This window comes from Podarcis melisellensis (assembly GCF_964234715.1).
Source record: "Podarcis melisellensis genome assembly, chromosome: 13".
In the NCBI taxonomy this organism is placed as follows: domain Eukaryota; kingdom Metazoa; phylum Chordata; class Lepidosauria; order Squamata; family Lacertidae; genus Podarcis; species Podarcis melisellensis.
Window position 1 is genome coordinate 24,703,266 of NC_138545.1, and position 15,600 is coordinate 24,718,865.

Below are 15,600 nucleotides of genomic sequence, written 5' to 3' on the forward strand. Positions count from 1 at the left end.
TCGTCCTGAGTTTGATCATCTTCAAAGCCCATGGCACCTTTGGTAAAGGCTGTACTCCAATTGGAGCACTTGCAGGCCAGTGTTTCCCAGTTGTCGGTGTTTATGCTACATTTTTAAAAGATTTGCCTTGAGAGTTTTTAACTGTTGACCACCAGCATTATGCTTTCCATTTTTAAGTTTGGAATAGAGTAGTTGCTTTGGAAGATGATAATCGGGCATCCGCACAGCATGACCAGTCTAACAAATTTGATGTTGAAGAATCATTGCTTGGACATGGGTGATTTTGCTTCTTCCAGTACACTGGCATTAGTTCGCCTGTCTTCCCAGGTGATGTGTGAAATTTTTTGGAGACGCTATTGGTGGAATCTTTCGAGGAGTTGGAGAAAGTGGTCAACGTTTCACAAACATACAGTAAGGTTGGTAGTATTGTACAATAGCTTTGTAAAAAAGCATTTTGGTTTCCCTGTGAATGTCCTGGTCCTCAAACACTCCACTTCAATCAGGAGAAAGCTGCTGAGGGTTGGAGACCCATTGGCTACCCTCACCTGATTTAGCTGGCCAGTCGAAGCTTTTTTCCCAGGGTGTAGATGCTGTCACATGCTGACAGCTTCTCGGAGCTGCAGGTGAGAGCCAAGTGCAGGATGAGGAATAAAGGTGGACAAACTGCCTCAGAAGGAGCATGGTGTGTCCCCCACTAGAGATACTTTTGTTGTTTAGTTGTGTCTGACTCTTCATGACCCCATGGACCAGAGCACGCCAGGGACTCCTGTCATCCACTGCCTCCCACAGTTTGGTCAAATTCATGTTAGTAGCTTTGAGAACACACACTAACCATCTCGTCGTCTGGCGTATCCTTGTGCCCTCAATCAGGGTGGCTTCCCAGCATCAAGGTCTTCTCATGAGGTGGCCAAAGTATTGGCACCTCAGCTCCCTCTCCAAGGGAGACGAGATACTGCCCCTCCCCTAACACCCTGTACACCCCCAAGAAACGTGGAAGCAGGAGATGTCACAGGTTACCTTAGTGAATGAGGCAATAATTAATGTATATTACTAACCCCTGATTTTAACCCTCCTAGAAACCTTTTCCAGCTCATACTGGTTTAAAATCATTCAGAGTAATTGAATTGAGACCCATTTGTATCCAAATGCACACAGGACTTCAGCTTTTAAGTTTCTCAGCAGAGCTTAATACGTCCAATTTTGCACCCTGAGCATGTTTCCTGCAACTTTCTTTTGCCTTAACTTCTCTTTAATTTAATGCAAGTAGAGTAGCATTTAGTAAAAGAGGAATTCATAGCTCCCAATCCAAAGGAGAGCTGAAGAAAACAAGCTCTTGTGGTCTCAGGTAACGTGGTGGAAATAAAGCCTTTGATTAAAAACTAGCTTTTTTAAAAAAAGATTCTAAGGAAGTGGAATAAAAAACATTGCCCCTTCAGTGGGGGGATAATGTTGGGAAAGTGGAGGGTAGGCAAGCTTTGCAAAGCCGAAAAGCTGGGGCACTGGGGGGCCAACTTCTTCCATGTAGAAGTAAAGTGATTCCAGCCCCTTTTCACCAAGTTGCTAAGCACCGTTTTGAGTCAACAACTCTCAGTGGTCAACTTGGCTGAGAAGGGAGACTCATTGTGAGGTCACAATGGCCAGCCTCTCTTAAGGCAGGAATCTGCAATACCTTGACCACTTTATCATTGAAGAAGGCAGCAGTGATGTCTCCCATCCCATCCCAAACAGTGCAGAAGGCAAAGGTAAGAAGTGTGTGAACCCACTTTCTGTTATTATGCTGGGCAGTAAACAGTGTGCGGCCACCAGTGTCTTATTGAAATGGGAAGCAGCAGGGGGTGTCACATCCTGTTTTGGCACAGGAATGTGCTGCCCCCCCCCCTGCTGATGGCACTGTGTCTCTCTTACCTGTGTTGTTTGCTTGGCAGTGGCGGTGGCACCTGCAAAGCGGGTGAGATCTCATAAGATTGAGGCGAGATCTTGCTGACACTTCTGGCACAGGGAAGGCAGAAGAGGCAAGGTGGGTGCTGCCTCTTCTGCCACCCGAGGCAGGCTCCTCACCCTGCCTCATCAATGGGCCAGGTCTGGGCAGCAGAGCATGGGCACAGAAGCTTCAGGCAAGGAAAGAAGGGGAGCTAGTAAGTAGGCACACTAACTTATACAGCTTCTGTTTAGGAAAAGTGCCCCTGGATGGCCCCTAATATGTGGATGTGATAGAAGAGTTGGGAGTTACAATTTAGCAACATCTGGAGGGGCAAAGATCTCCACATCTGGCCTAAAGTGATGGCTGGAGCAGATGAAGATTTGGTGGTATGGCAGTACATGCTTTTATGTATCTACTCAGAAGTAAATCCTATTAAGTTCAATAATGATTACTTCCAGGTTTGCAGCCTTAGTGTGTTGACTACTATGCATCATCACATGATTCAGCAGAATTTGTCTGCTGCAGAGTTATATAACTATTGAGTTATACCCCTACAAAAACCAAATACTTATTGTAAAGCATGCCTATACAGAATACTTCATGCGACTGTAGCCATATCACTCTACATAGAATATGTGATAGGAGTCCAGGGCATTAGCATTTCAATACAAAACATTTCCACTACTACTACTTCCTTGCTTCTACTCTACTGTTGCCTAGATTCTATTTCCTCCCCTTGGTGTTTGCATTAATCTATATCATTGAGCCTGCATATGATAACTATACCCTCTTCCACTAAGGAGCAGCAAAGAGTCATGGTCAGATCAGGCAAACAGGTTGTTTCTGACTCTCTTGCACATGGTGCCACAATGAATAGTCCTGTGGGGAGGAAGAAATAATAGAATTGTGGAGTGATTGTGTACCCTGTAATTATTTCAAATCACTGTGAGCAATGTGGATTTCCAGGGGCCTTTCGCACAATTAGTAAACAAGTGATTCAGAGCTTACATAAAAGACCATAGTATTATTCAGTGCATTGGAGAAGTAGGGTTAGGCAGAGCTACAATGGTCCAGTCTAGGAAATTCTCCCTTGAGGAGAATGCAGGGCAGGGTTGATGTATCTAAACAATGAATGTACTTTGAAGGGAGGGTGCTGGATCACAAAGAAGATGGAAACGGGGGCTTCTGTTTCATGGCAATAGGATTTGCCTTCAAAATGGAAATGGATGGTTTTTCTTTGCTCTTATTGTTGCTGCTGCTTCAAATTGAATGCAAGGCACATATTATGTGCAGCATGAGAGAACCTCTCTATGTCCCACATGAGTATAAACAGGGAGGCGATTTCATCATTGGAGAGATTACTTCTCAGTTCTTCTTATTGTTTGAACCCATTTTCTTCATGGAGCACCCAAGGACAAAGCTTATCGATCAAATCCTGTAAGGAAATACTTTTATTTCTACGGCATAAAATTAGGCAATGTAGTAACAAGTTTGCCCTTGTGATCTTCTATATACTGGTTTCAGGTCAAAGCCAGCTCTTGACCATGCTGTAGTTGTGGAGAATGTATGAGGTATTAAAATTACAGCACAGAAAATACAGGATGGCAGAGAACTGTGGTTTGTTTTATATAACTCCTGGTCAAAGTCAAGCCAAATTAAAACAAAAGATGAAAGCATCCACAACTTCTGTCTTTTGAAACCTCTGTACTGTTGACCACAGGAGCTCTTGCTTCATTTGAATAGCATCACATGTTCCCAGTCATTAGTTTGTTGCTGATGTGGAATATTTATTAACCTTCTAATTTTCTAAATGTTGATAACCTGGTCAACACAAAAGTGCTAGCATAACTGAGGATGTAGCAATAAAGGGTAAAAGAACACTGTCGAACAGTTGGTCAGTTGTGTATTTTCAAAAGTATTATGTGGATGGCATGTGTGCAAAGTTTTACTTAATGTGTGCGAGTTATGAAAACATGTGCATATATGCGAATGGACACAGAAAGGTATTCAAATGAACAACAACCCATATACATCCAGAATTGTATATGGTTCCTGTGAGTTTTAACTTAAAAAAATTAATGCTAGTGATGTGTGAATGTGACAGATGATAGGTGTGGGGGTAGCTCCAGGTAGCTCTGCTACATAAATATCTTAACTGTGATGATGCTATACAGTGTCATACCATGAAACTGGTTTTCAAAAAGTAGTCATAAAGACTTGCAAATTGGGAAGTTCATAATAGGTATTTAATGCTTCATATAAATTCTTCTTCTTCTTCACTTGCTTATTTTAGAGCAGTGCCAAAAAACTATCAACACGTCTTGGCTTTCCTATTTGCCGTGAAGGAGGTAAATGATGATCCCAAAGTTTTACCAAATGTCAGCCTGGGATTCCATATTTATGACAGCTACTTCAATGCAAAAATGACTTATCAGAACACCTTGAATGTTCTCTTTAATTTGAAAAAGACCATACCTAACTACAGCTGTGACACTGAGAAGAATTTGATAGCTGTTATTGGGGGACTTGATTCTGAAACCTCTCTGCATATGGCCAACTTCTTAAGCATCTACAAGATTCCACAGGTAGGATACACTTGTTAGTGTCATGGCAGGAAGAGTAACTGTGTCACAGAATTAGCACACATGTCATCATTTCCATGTGCAAATTATTGTTTTGGGGTTGAGAGAGATAGCTACAAATTTGATTGGCAAAAAATATACAAGCCTTTTTTGTTTCCCAAGAAAAATACGTATTTAAAAAGGACATCTATACATACCCTCCATAGCATGCAGAAACTCCTCAATTTCAGTATATGGATCAGTTCTAACACTTTATAGAAAATGCCCCCTGCAAATGAATAATATTTGCTAACCTTTTAAAAGTACAGGAGGAGTTGGCCCTGTGATATTCTATGTGGGGAAAAAGTTCCCCATTGTGCTCTGGAGACAGGGTTTAAAGAATTCAAAGCTTTAGGTTCCTTCAGCTAAGTAGGGTTCCTATGATTTAGTGCTTTAAAATGTAAAACTAGCACTGCATCTCTCTGGAGAGAGAGAGAGAGAAAAAAAACCAGCTGCTTAAACTCCAGACATTCCATTCAATTTCTATGCCCCTTCCCCAACAATCAGCATTCCACAGTCAATGAACACATTGTGTCCTAACTGGGCTGTTTTAGGAGGGATACATTCTGGGGAATGTAACTGAGCCCGGTTTTGGCCAGGGAGGGAGGGGTATAAATAAAAATTATTATTGTTAATTATAATATTCTTCATTTTGCTTAGGTCACCTACTGCTTTTTTGCTCCATTGATGAATGATAAAACCGAGTTCCCTTTTGTCTATCAGATGGTTCCCAATGAAGCGCAGCAATATAATGGAATTGTCCATCTATTTCTGCATTTCCAGTGGAAATGGATTGGGATCATTGCACTGGATGATGAAAAAGGAGACAGGTTTGTGCAGAACCTACTGCCACTGCTTTCACAGAATGGCATGTGTTCTGCCTTCATTGATAGACTTCCATTCATCACTTCCACGGATAACATGATAGAAATTTTTTATTTGTCGAGACCTAGAGAGAGCATGGCCCTTTTCCTAACCAACACCAAAGTCAATGTATTTGTCTTAAATGCTGATACTTTTACCATATTAATGCTGAAATGGTTTCTATACCTGGCACAAACAGAAGACTTGACAGAGGCAGTAATGGGTAAGGTATGGGTTATGACAGCCCAGTGGGAATTCTCATCACATATATATTACAGGAATTTGGATATTGACTTTTTCCATGGAGCTTTGTCATTTACACTGAACTCCAATGAAGTGTTTGGCTTCCAAAATTTCCTTCAAGTTCTAAATTTTCATTGGCCGAAAGGAGATGGCTTCATTAGGGTCTTCTGGGAACAGGCATTTGGCTGTTTGTGGCCAGGTACCAAACTGGGTAAGGAGCTCATTGACATATGTACTGGGAAGGAGAAACTGGAGAGCCTTCCTGGGATATTTTTTGAAATGAGTATGACTGCCCAAAGCTACAGTATCTACAATGCTGTCCATGCCATAGCACAAGCTCTACATGCCAGGTACTCGGCCATAGAGAATCATAGGACAGTGACAGGGGATAGAGGCAGTCTGGAGCCTCCCCACCAGCAACCTTGGCAGGTAACAGCTTGCATATCATGAGCCGGTGAATGTTATAAAGCTCAAGGGTCTGAGGGTTCACCTAGGGAGGGTTATCCCCAGAACATTGCTTCTTCCTTGAACCTTTGTAATGTTTATGGCCTTTGTTTGATCATCTCACCTTTTAAGGTAGACTAGAATTAACCTAGGGGACGCGGGTGGCGCTGTGGTCTAAACCACAGAGCCTAGGGCTTGCCGATCAGAAGGTTGGCAGTTTGAATCCCCGCGACGGGGTGAGCTCCCGTTGCTCGGTCCCAGCTCCTGCCCAACTAGCAGTTTGAAAGCATGTCAAAGTGCAGGTAGATAAATAGGTACCTCTTTGGCGGGAAGGTAAACAGTGTTTCCGTGCGCTACTCTGGTTCACCAGAAGTGGCTTAGTCATGCTGGCCACATGACTTGGAAGCTATCTGCGGACAAACACAGGCTCCCTTGGCCTATAGAACGAGATGAGCTCCACAACCCCAGAGTCGTTTGTGACTGGACTTAACGGTCAGGGGTCCCTTTACCTTTACTAGAATTATCCTCATCTTGCACACAGGAGCCTATTATTTATTTATTATATTTATTAGTCTCGTTTTCTGAGATTTGCCTCTTTCAATCCAGCTTCACCCTTTTCTGAGGAGCATCTCATTCAACAACAGTGCTGGGGACAGCATTTATTTTAATGAGAAAAACGAACTAGCTGCTGGATTTGATATTACCAACTGGATTACTTTCCCAAACAAATCCTTCATAAGAGTGAAATTGGGAAGGATGGATCCACACGCTTCACCAGGCACCGAGTTCACCATTAATGAAAGCATCATCACATGGCACAAGAATTTTAATCAGGTGGGATCTGGTTGCATGTAATAGAATCAAAAGGCATACTGAGGAGAGCCCCTTCAACCCCAGTTTTCCCCCTTAAGTTTCTCCCTTCTTCTTTGTTGGGGTCTGCCAATCTACCTGGTCCTGAAAGCACCGTGGTGTGCTTCTCTCATCATTTCCCTTCCCACCTTTCAAATCACCTCACACAAACACACACAAGTAACGCTTTGTGTGACAGAAGCAGAGGTGATCTAGTCAGTGAACCCTTCAATGAGCTCCTTATCAAACCATTCAGACCGTCTTGGACTCTATGATTAGCAGGGGAAGCTCTGTTGGTGGTTCAACCGCTGGGTGTTGACCAGTGAAAGGACTTTCTTGCTAGTGGTTTCCCATTTGTGGAATATACTTCTTGCTGTGTTGTATCTGTCTCCCTCATTAGTGGCATCCAGAAAGAATTGAAACAACAACAACAACAATTTCTTATTTATACCCCACCCATTTGGCTGGGCTTCCCCAACCAACCAACCAACCAACCGTCCAGTTCACCCAGCCATTTGCTGGTTTTCAGCAAGCTTGAAATTGTCAGCTGTGGGGGTATATGACTATTTCTTAGATGTTTCTAAATGGTTGGGAGTATTGTGGTTGGGGAATTTGTGCCTCCACAGCATGCGTCCCCTGCCCCTAATCTCTCTTCTGATTCTAGGATGTGTTACCAACCCTGCAGTGAATTTTCCTTTTGTTTTCTTTATCTTACACCCAATTATGATAGGCTGTGCATATGTTGCCACCTTAAGGCACAGCTAGGTCAATCTTCTTAATTTAGCTAGAAGCTGGTTTGGAGGAAAACATATCAAAATGCAGTATTTTGTAAGAAATGACATGATAAATATGGATTGTAGCTGTGTATCTGTTCACATATTCTTTCAGAAAGTGCAAAGTTGATAAATTTGGCTTTAAATGCATATTGAATCTAATTTCCCCCCATTCATATTTATGAGCCACGTAACTGCTTTCTGCCTACAAAATTCTCTTCCTTGGTTAGGCAGCCATTTGAAGTCAGCATCCTGTTACTCAAAGATGAATAGAGCCAGTCAGAAGAAAACTGAGTCATATTACTTTAATTTTATATGGCTAGGCCCTGCCACTTGCTGTGTGTAATGACAACTGCTATCCAGGCTACAGCAGAAAAAGGAAGGAGGACAAGCCGTTTTGCTGCTATGATTGTGCTCCATGTCCAGAAGGGAAGATTTCAGACCAGAGTGGTAGGAGACAAAATGGGACATATGAGAAAGTGGAGTGGGGCTTGGGAAAGACCAAGAGAAAACATAATTGAACAGGTTCCTCTTAATCTCTGCTGCCACTATTCTCTCATGCAAGGGAGATATTTCTTCTATGAACCCCTTTTTGTGATTATTTTGCCTTGATTTGACAATACAAATTTTGGTATATTTGTACTATGAAATACTTAAAATTTTTACTTCATTGTCATCACTTCAGAACTTAATTGGACTAAGAGGGGACTTGACAGTGAAAGTAATTTTTCAGCCAGAGAGGTCTAGCACTACTGAAACATGTCCCTTTTACGTAAGCACCAAGCGTAGGTCTCTACATTGCATTATACATGGGAAAATATGCAGCAGGAATAATTACAGTTGGTTGTATCCACTGTGTGAGAGGAACTCTGCCCATGCAACTCTGACTACCATCCAGTATGTTTAAAAGAGTGAAAAATGATTTCCCCCCTTCTTGCAGATATGAATGACTGTGTCACATGTCCAGAACATCTGTATTCAAAGAGGGACAGGACTCAATGCCTTCCTAAGATTCTAAACTTTCTGTCTTATGATGAGCCTTTGGGGATCATTTTAGCTTTCTTGGCACTGTTTTTGTCTCTGATCACGTCTGTAGTGCTTGGAATCTTCATTAGGTTCCAGAACACCCCTATTGTCAAAGCCAACAATAGGAATCTCACCTACTCTCTGCTCATTTCTCTCCTGCTCTGTTTTCTCTGCTCTTTACTGTTCATAGGCCAACCTCAGACACTGACCTGCCTCCTACGGCAAACAGCTTTTGGACTCATTTTCTCTGTGGCAATTTCTTCTGTGTTGGCCAAAACCATCACTGTGGTTCTTGCATTCATGGCTAGTAAGCCAGGAGGCAGAACGAGGAAATGGCTAGGGAAAAAACTGGCGAACTCAGTTGTTCTTTCTTGTTCTATTTTTCAAGCGGGGATTTGTATGCTGTGGTTAGTCACTGCTCCTCCGTCTACATATTTGGACATGCACTCTCTAGTTGAAGAAATTGTAGTGGAATGCAATGAAGGGTCTGTGACTATGTTTTACTGTGTTCTGGGCTACTTGGGATTAATGGCACTAGTAACCTTTGTTGTGGCTTTCTTTGCAAGGAAGTTGCCTAACACATTCAACGAAGCCAAATTCATCACTTTTAGCATGCTGTTATTTTGCAGTGTTTGGGTGACCTTTGTGCCAACCTACCTGAGCACCAAGGGAAAATATATGGTGTCTGTGGAGATCTTTTCTATCTTGGCTTCCAGTGCAGGATTACTGGGTTGTATTTTCTTTCCAAAATGCTATATAATTATTCTGAGGCCCAAACTGAATAGCAAGGATCAAATGTTAGTAAGAAATAAGTAAGCATGTCTATAATGGTTTAAGCAGAAGTCCTGCTGTTGATTGTTTTAAGCCCCAATAGTGGAGCAGAATGATGCTGCATTTATAAGCGATATTTTAATTGTGACAGAGGTAGCAACTGCAGAAAACTGAAAACAATGCGCAAGTTGAAAATGTATTATTTAGTGTGCAGTTCTATGACTCAAATATAAATTCTAGGGAGCACAATGATGCTTATATCTAGGTAAATGGGTTTGACAACCCTATAATTTGATGTATCTCTATCATGACAATGTCACTGAGGAAAGGTTTTTAGAAAATTGTTTCAGTGGCATGCTCATTTTTAAAAGCTGTATATGTATGCTTATTTCTGGTTTTAAAAAAACATCATAATGCAAAAATGTCGATAATAAAATTTCATACCTTTTTTTGCAGGGAAACTGTTCAATAGACCATTGTTATCTTTGGCCAGCAAAAGAGTTGAGCTAGATGGTTCAACTCTAAAATGCATTTGTAATATAGGATTCATTGCTATTTATTTATTTAAATAATTTATCTGCTGTCTTTCAGAATAAAATAAAATTTCTGTTGTCAGCTTTGTTGTGGCTTTGTTTGCTGGGAAATTTACCTGCACATTTAAATTGTCAATCACTTTAAGCATGTTGGTATTTTGGATATGTGGGTCTCTTTGGTTGCAAATTAAATGAGTGCAATGAGTGTCGGACAATTCTGGGTTTCTGGGGGTTTTCCTGTTGTTATTCTGTCTCTCACAGCTACAATAAACCTACCATTAAAATTATGGACTGGTCATTTTTTCGTCAGAGTGCAAAAGGGAAATTTAGCAGGGGATCAAATACTTTTCCCCCTCACTGTATAGTGGTAAAGCAAAATAATATTATAGAAGGGGGCCAACTTATAGACATTTATTAAAACAAGAGGGAGGAGAGAATAATTTAAAATAATTTACGGAATTATCAGAAAAATTAACAACATGGATACAGTATCATTATTTGAATGAAATATTTAAGAAGGATACAAGGGTTTGGGGAACAAATATCACAACTGAGAGAGACCTGTTGGAATGTACTGTACTGTAAAAGTGCTGTCTAAAATGTATGAAATATTATTGGAATGGGAGACAAAGGATGAGCAAGTAAAATCCTCAATGATACATTGGGCAATAGATGTTGGTCATAATACAGACATGGAAGCATGGGAACAATTGTGGAAAATGGATATAAAATTTACAGCATGTTACGGTCTAAGAGAAAATTATAAGAAAATGATATATCGATTGTATCTAACACTGAGTAAATTGGGAAAAATGAATAAATCTAAATCAAATAAGTGTTGGAAATGTAAAAAGAAAGAAGGTTCTTTTTATCATATGTGGTGGTCTTATAGTAAAGTTAAAGCTTACTAGGAAATGATATATAATGAATTGAAAAGGATGTTTAAAATAATGTTTGTACAAAAACCAGAAGTTTCCTTATGAAAAGTATAGGGACAGAACAAACCAAACTGTACGGAAACTGATTCATGTATGCTACTACAGCGGCAATAATTTCACTTGCCGAAAAATGGAAAGAGGTAGAAGTCCCAACAAAGGAAGAATGGATACAAAAACTTATGGAATATGCAGAAATAGTGAAACTTACCAGAAAAATAAGAAATAAATTCTTTTATAAAAGAATGGAAATGGTTTATTGAATATTTACAGAAAAATTGTAAACAGATAAGAACATTGGCAGGATTATTGTAATAACCTAGAGTTTCATAAGAGTAAATATTTGTAGCAGATGAATAAATGAACAAATTAAGTTAATATGGATATGCAGAAGATATTTTTTAAAAAATTATAGTAGTTGGATAGAGGCAGGTAGTTGGAAAGAGAGACAGAGAGTGGGTGCATATGAACAGTGATGGTGGGTCAGAGCAGTGATGGCTGCAGCTCAGCATAGTGTCTCTCCTCTGCCCCAAACAAGCTTGATGCAGATGAGAAATGCACACAGACACTATGAAAGGCATGGCTATTCCCTCTTGTTTCACTCTGACAGTCAGATCTATACTGCTTCTGAATATAAAGCAAATCATTCCTAGTTTTAAGGAAAATACTCATTTGAGGGATTAATGGAGCAATTTACCAGGGAATAAGCCTTATTGACATACTTCTGAGTAGATGTGGTAAGGGTTTTCAGGCTGCTCTACACAAAGTGGAGATTTCAGAAGGAAGGGATATGTGAAAATTGAGGGTCAAACTGTTTGTTATGTAGCTGTGATAAGTGTAGGGATTTTTATTTTTATTTTACACAAACGGTCAGAATGCTGCACTCTCTACGTTACAGTTGTCCCTAAAAATATCATTAAGTTGGAATATGTCTCCAGACCTTCCAAGTGTCCCTATTTTTCAGGGACAGTCCTGGATTTACAGAAGCTGTCCCAGTTTCTGATTTGATCCTGGAATGTCCCAATTTCCCTTAAGACGTCCCTATTTTTATTGGAGAAATGTTGGAGGGCTTGGAGTTATGCGACCACCAATCAAGGAGATAAGGAACTATACAACCTTTAGAAGACACCTGAAGGAAGCCCTGTATAGGGAAGTTTAAAAAAAATGTTTACTGTTCTATTATATTTTTATATATGTTTTTATATATGAGGGAAGCAGTCCAGAGTGGCTGGGGCAACCCAGTCAGATGGGCGTAGCATAAATATTATTACTATTATTAAATAGGATGTCACTATTTTCATCAGAGAAATGATGGAACATATGTGTCTCTGAATACCAGTTGCTGAAGAACATGAGTGGTACAATGGTATTGTGCTTGTGACCTGCATGTGGACTTCCAATAGGTATTCGGTTGGTCATTGCTAGATATGCCTTTGTTCTGCTCCAACAAGCCTGTTCTTTTAAGTATTGGATAGAAACATTTTCTTGCAATAGTAAAATTTTTATAATAGTCTCTCTTATTCCCCCAACAGATTGCAAAGACATGTCTAATTTTCAGAGCAAAGGGAACTCCAGATCTTACACCTTGCAGTATTCACAGCAATGTACATGGCAATTCTCATTGGAAACTTCCTCATCATCATTCTGGTAGCTAGAACTACCCACCTTCAGACCCCAATGTATAACTTCCTTGTCAACTTATCAGTTGTTGACCTTGGATCCACAAACGTCACCATTCCCAGATCAATAGCTAATGCCCTGATGAACACAACACATATTTCCTATTCTGAATGTGCTGCACAAATGCTTTTGTTCGTCCTCTTCATGTCATCAGATATTTTCCTCCTCGCTGTCATGGCCTATGACCGGTATGTGGCCATCTGTCCCCCACTGCACTATACCTCTGTGATGAAGTGGGGAAGGTGTGTTCAGCTGGCAGGTGGGGCATGGGCAGCAGGCTTCCCTAATGCTGCTCTGCACACAGGTACCATTTTTTCACTGCCCTTCTGCTCCAACATCATCACTCAGTTCTTCTGTGAAATCCCACACCTGATGAAGATATCCTGCTCTGATCCATACTTCAGTGAAATGTGGGCCCTTCTCTTTAGTTCAGCCTTAGGTCTTGGCTGCTTTGTGCTCATTGTCACATCCTATGTTCAGATCTTTACTGCAGTGCTGAGAATGTCCTCGAAAGCAAGTAGACAGAAAGCCTTTTCTACCTGCATTCCCCACCTCACTGTTGTCTCTCTCTTACTAGGTACAGGTATCTTCTCCTATGTCATGCCAACCTCCAGCCCTTCATATAATCTGGATGAAGTGCTTGCTGTGATATACTCAGTGGTTCCTCCAATGATGAATCCGTTGATTTACAGCATGAGGAATAAGGATGTCAAAACTGCCCTGTGGAAGCTGTTGTACCAGACACTTCCAAACAATAAATCAGTTTCATAGTTTAAAAACCACCACTGCCACATGTGATTTGAAGTGTTTGCCATTTCTACCCCTGCTTAAAATATCAAGGAAATGGAAATTTAAAGTACCTTAATGTTCACACCATTTAAGCAGGGAATACTTTGTCAAGGGTTGTCTATTATGCTTGCTTGCAAACTTGGTTCCATGCATCCATGCTTTGTCCTGGCTTTTGGGATGGGGGAGGAGGCATTCAACAGGTGCAGCACCTTCCTCAGTCACATGCTTCATGTAGCCATGATGAATTTTTGCCTGAACACATCTGTTTAGGGCACTCTGCTTCCCTGCCACAATCACAATTTGTAGAGAATCTCCAGGCAAGAATTCTACAGGTTAGCCAGTTTCCCAATCCCTTGCTACAGATGTAGATGATGAATTTCTGTCTGAGACATCCGTACAAGGCACATTTCTTCCATCAAATACCACCTACTATAGTAAGTGTCTGGGCAGACAGTCAATAGGTTTATCCTGAAAATGTCCATACTGCAAGCAAGCAAGCAAGTAAGTAAGTAAGCAAGCAAAAACAAACAAACAAACAGGAACAGTTGAAGCCATCTGGGAAGGAGGTGAAGAAAGATAGTTTGCATGGATGAACTGGGGATTTTAAACCTTTGGACTAATGCAAATGACACTAATCAGGAGACTATTTTTCACATAGCTAATATTAGTATAGGGGCAGCATACACAACAGTCTCTTGTGAATAAGGAAAACATCAGGCTGGACACAAGTTGGTTGCCATTCAGGGCAGTATGCCAGACAGAGTCTTGTAGCAAAATGAAGTATTGAGCTAGATGCAAAGCTATGGTGCCCAAGAGGGGACAGTCTCCTGTTTGACAGAATTGAAAAAGACTGTGCCGTTGAAAGAGATTTTTTCCCCAACTGGTGTTCTGCTTTCAGATTTATATTTCTATTCTCTAACATTGCTTGCAGATCTGCCTTTGGCTGCATCTGCAACAGGATTGTAGTACACCTCTTTTTATCTTTATTGGTGTAGTTTATGCTATATATATATTGAGTACAATGTAATACCTTTATATAATCAAAATATAGTTTTTAAACCAGCTGTATACTCTTCTATCTACTGGTGTGCTAGAAATCAGGCTGCATGACATACATATATCTGCTCTGCACACAATTTGTGGCCTATGAAACTGAACTCTGCCCACCAGCCAGGGATGTGAGGAACCTCCATTTTATTCTGGGTCTTAGACAATGGTGGGGAATGACATAGCATGACATGACATATGGCTAGTTGGCTGGATTTGTCTGGGGGGGGGGGTTCAGGGCTGCCTTTGGCTGCATCTGTAACAGGATTTTAGTGCACCTGTGTGAGGTCATGATGTGCCCCCATAGCTTAAAAAAAAATCACAGTGCTCTGCTGAAGAAAGAACATTGGTAGACACGTGCAGTGCCTAAAGTTGAACCAAAACAGAGTTAGTGTGAGTTTTTCATTGTCTTTTTAAAGAGGTTCATCTATCATTTACATAATAAACACAAGAAAGGGGGAAAAAGAGCCTTCCACTGAGAACAGTCTCAGTGCTTTTCAGATATGAATATTTCTCTTTCAAATACAAATACCTTCCAAAATCTTTTCATGACTGGTGGGCTATAGCCATGTTCTCTTGAAGTCGAATAGAAAATGTCAGGGAACTGACATCGGAGCCGAGTGGAGAGGTAAGGCTCCCTAATGATGCCGGAGAGGGAACCAGCAAGGAGAGAGAGAGCTTCCGCTGGGGAAGGAAACCAAGGTGACACCAGGAAGAAAGGAGAGGCTGAGAGTACTTCGGAGGGGAGGCTCTGAGACTCTTCCAGTGAGGTCAGTGAGGAGAGTGCAGGACCACCACTTGGCACACCCACTCTGCGCAGAAGGCTTCCGCGCAGAGAAGCGAGGAGGAGGTTGGCTGTTAAGGAATTCTTATGTTGGAGGAAGTTTAGGAAACGCCCACTGACGGATTCTGGCAGTGACTGAGACAGTCGCGTTTTTAGGGCTGTCAAACCGGGAAAAGGTCCAGCTATACAACCAGCTCGGAGCAGTTTGGAATTTACGCACAAGCAACCCCAATTCCCCTTACAGAAAATAAGGCAGAAACATGTTTTAAAAAACTTTTCTGATTTGTGTTATTTCTTTGGTTTTCAAACTTGTGAGTGAA

At 41.1% G+C, this 15,600-nt stretch overlaps 2 protein-coding genes across 4 annotated transcripts; both read left to right on the top strand.

Annotated features, from left to right (window-relative positions):
• Nucleotides 1-1,658: 1,658 nt before the first annotated feature.
• LOC309355425 (vomeronasal type-2 receptor 26-like) lies at nt 1,659-9,962 on the top strand. 3 transcript variants are annotated; one of them, XM_081886252.1, is made up of 6 exons: nt 1,659-1,742; nt 4,215-4,506; nt 5,203-6,078; nt 6,700-6,927; nt 8,039-8,165; nt 8,656-9,962. In XM_081886252.1, the coding sequence occupies exons 2-6, from the start codon at nt 4,345-4,347 to the stop codon at nt 9,555-9,557; spliced, it is 2,295 nt and encodes a 764-aa protein (XP_081742378.1). In that variant the 5' UTR covers nt 1,659-1,742; nt 4,215-4,344; the 3' UTR covers nt 9,558-9,962. The 3 variants fall into 3 exon arrangements, with proteins under 3 accessions (XP_081742378.1, XP_081742380.1, XP_081742379.1); XM_081886254.1 differs by having other exon boundaries at nt 1,700-1,742; nt 4,220-4,506; XM_081886253.1 differs by lacking the exon at nt 1,659-1,742 and adding an exon at nt 1,899-1,948.
• A 2,574-nt stretch (nt 9,963-12,536) lies between these two features.
• On the top strand, nt 12,537-15,085 carry LOC309353931 (olfactory receptor 14I1-like). Its single transcript, XM_081883544.1, has one exon. It carries the CDS (start codon nt 12,583-12,585, stop codon nt 13,429-13,431), a length of 849 nt encoding a protein of 282 aa, XP_081739670.1. The 5' UTR covers nt 12,537-12,582; the 3' UTR covers nt 13,432-15,085.
• Nucleotides 15,086-15,600: the final 515 nt, after the last annotated feature.

Excerpts from the sequence above, each read along its gene's own strand:
- LOC309355425 (XM_081886252.1), top strand. The coding sequence starts at position 4,345 with ATGACTTATCAGAACACCTTGAATGTTCTCTTTAATTTGAAAAAGACC. Across the intron at positions 4,507-5,202 it reads GCATCTACAAGATTCCACAG|GTCACCTACTGCTTTTTTGC; the intron begins GTAGGATACACT and ends CATTTTGCTTAG. Across the intron at positions 6,079-6,699 it reads CCCACCAGCAACCTTGGCAG|CTTCACCCTTTTCTGAGGAG; the intron begins GTAACAGCTTGC and ends CTTTCAATCCAG.
- LOC309353931 (XM_081883544.1), top strand. The coding sequence starts at position 12,583 with ATGTACATGGCAATTCTCATTGGAAACTTCCTCATCATCATTCTGGTA.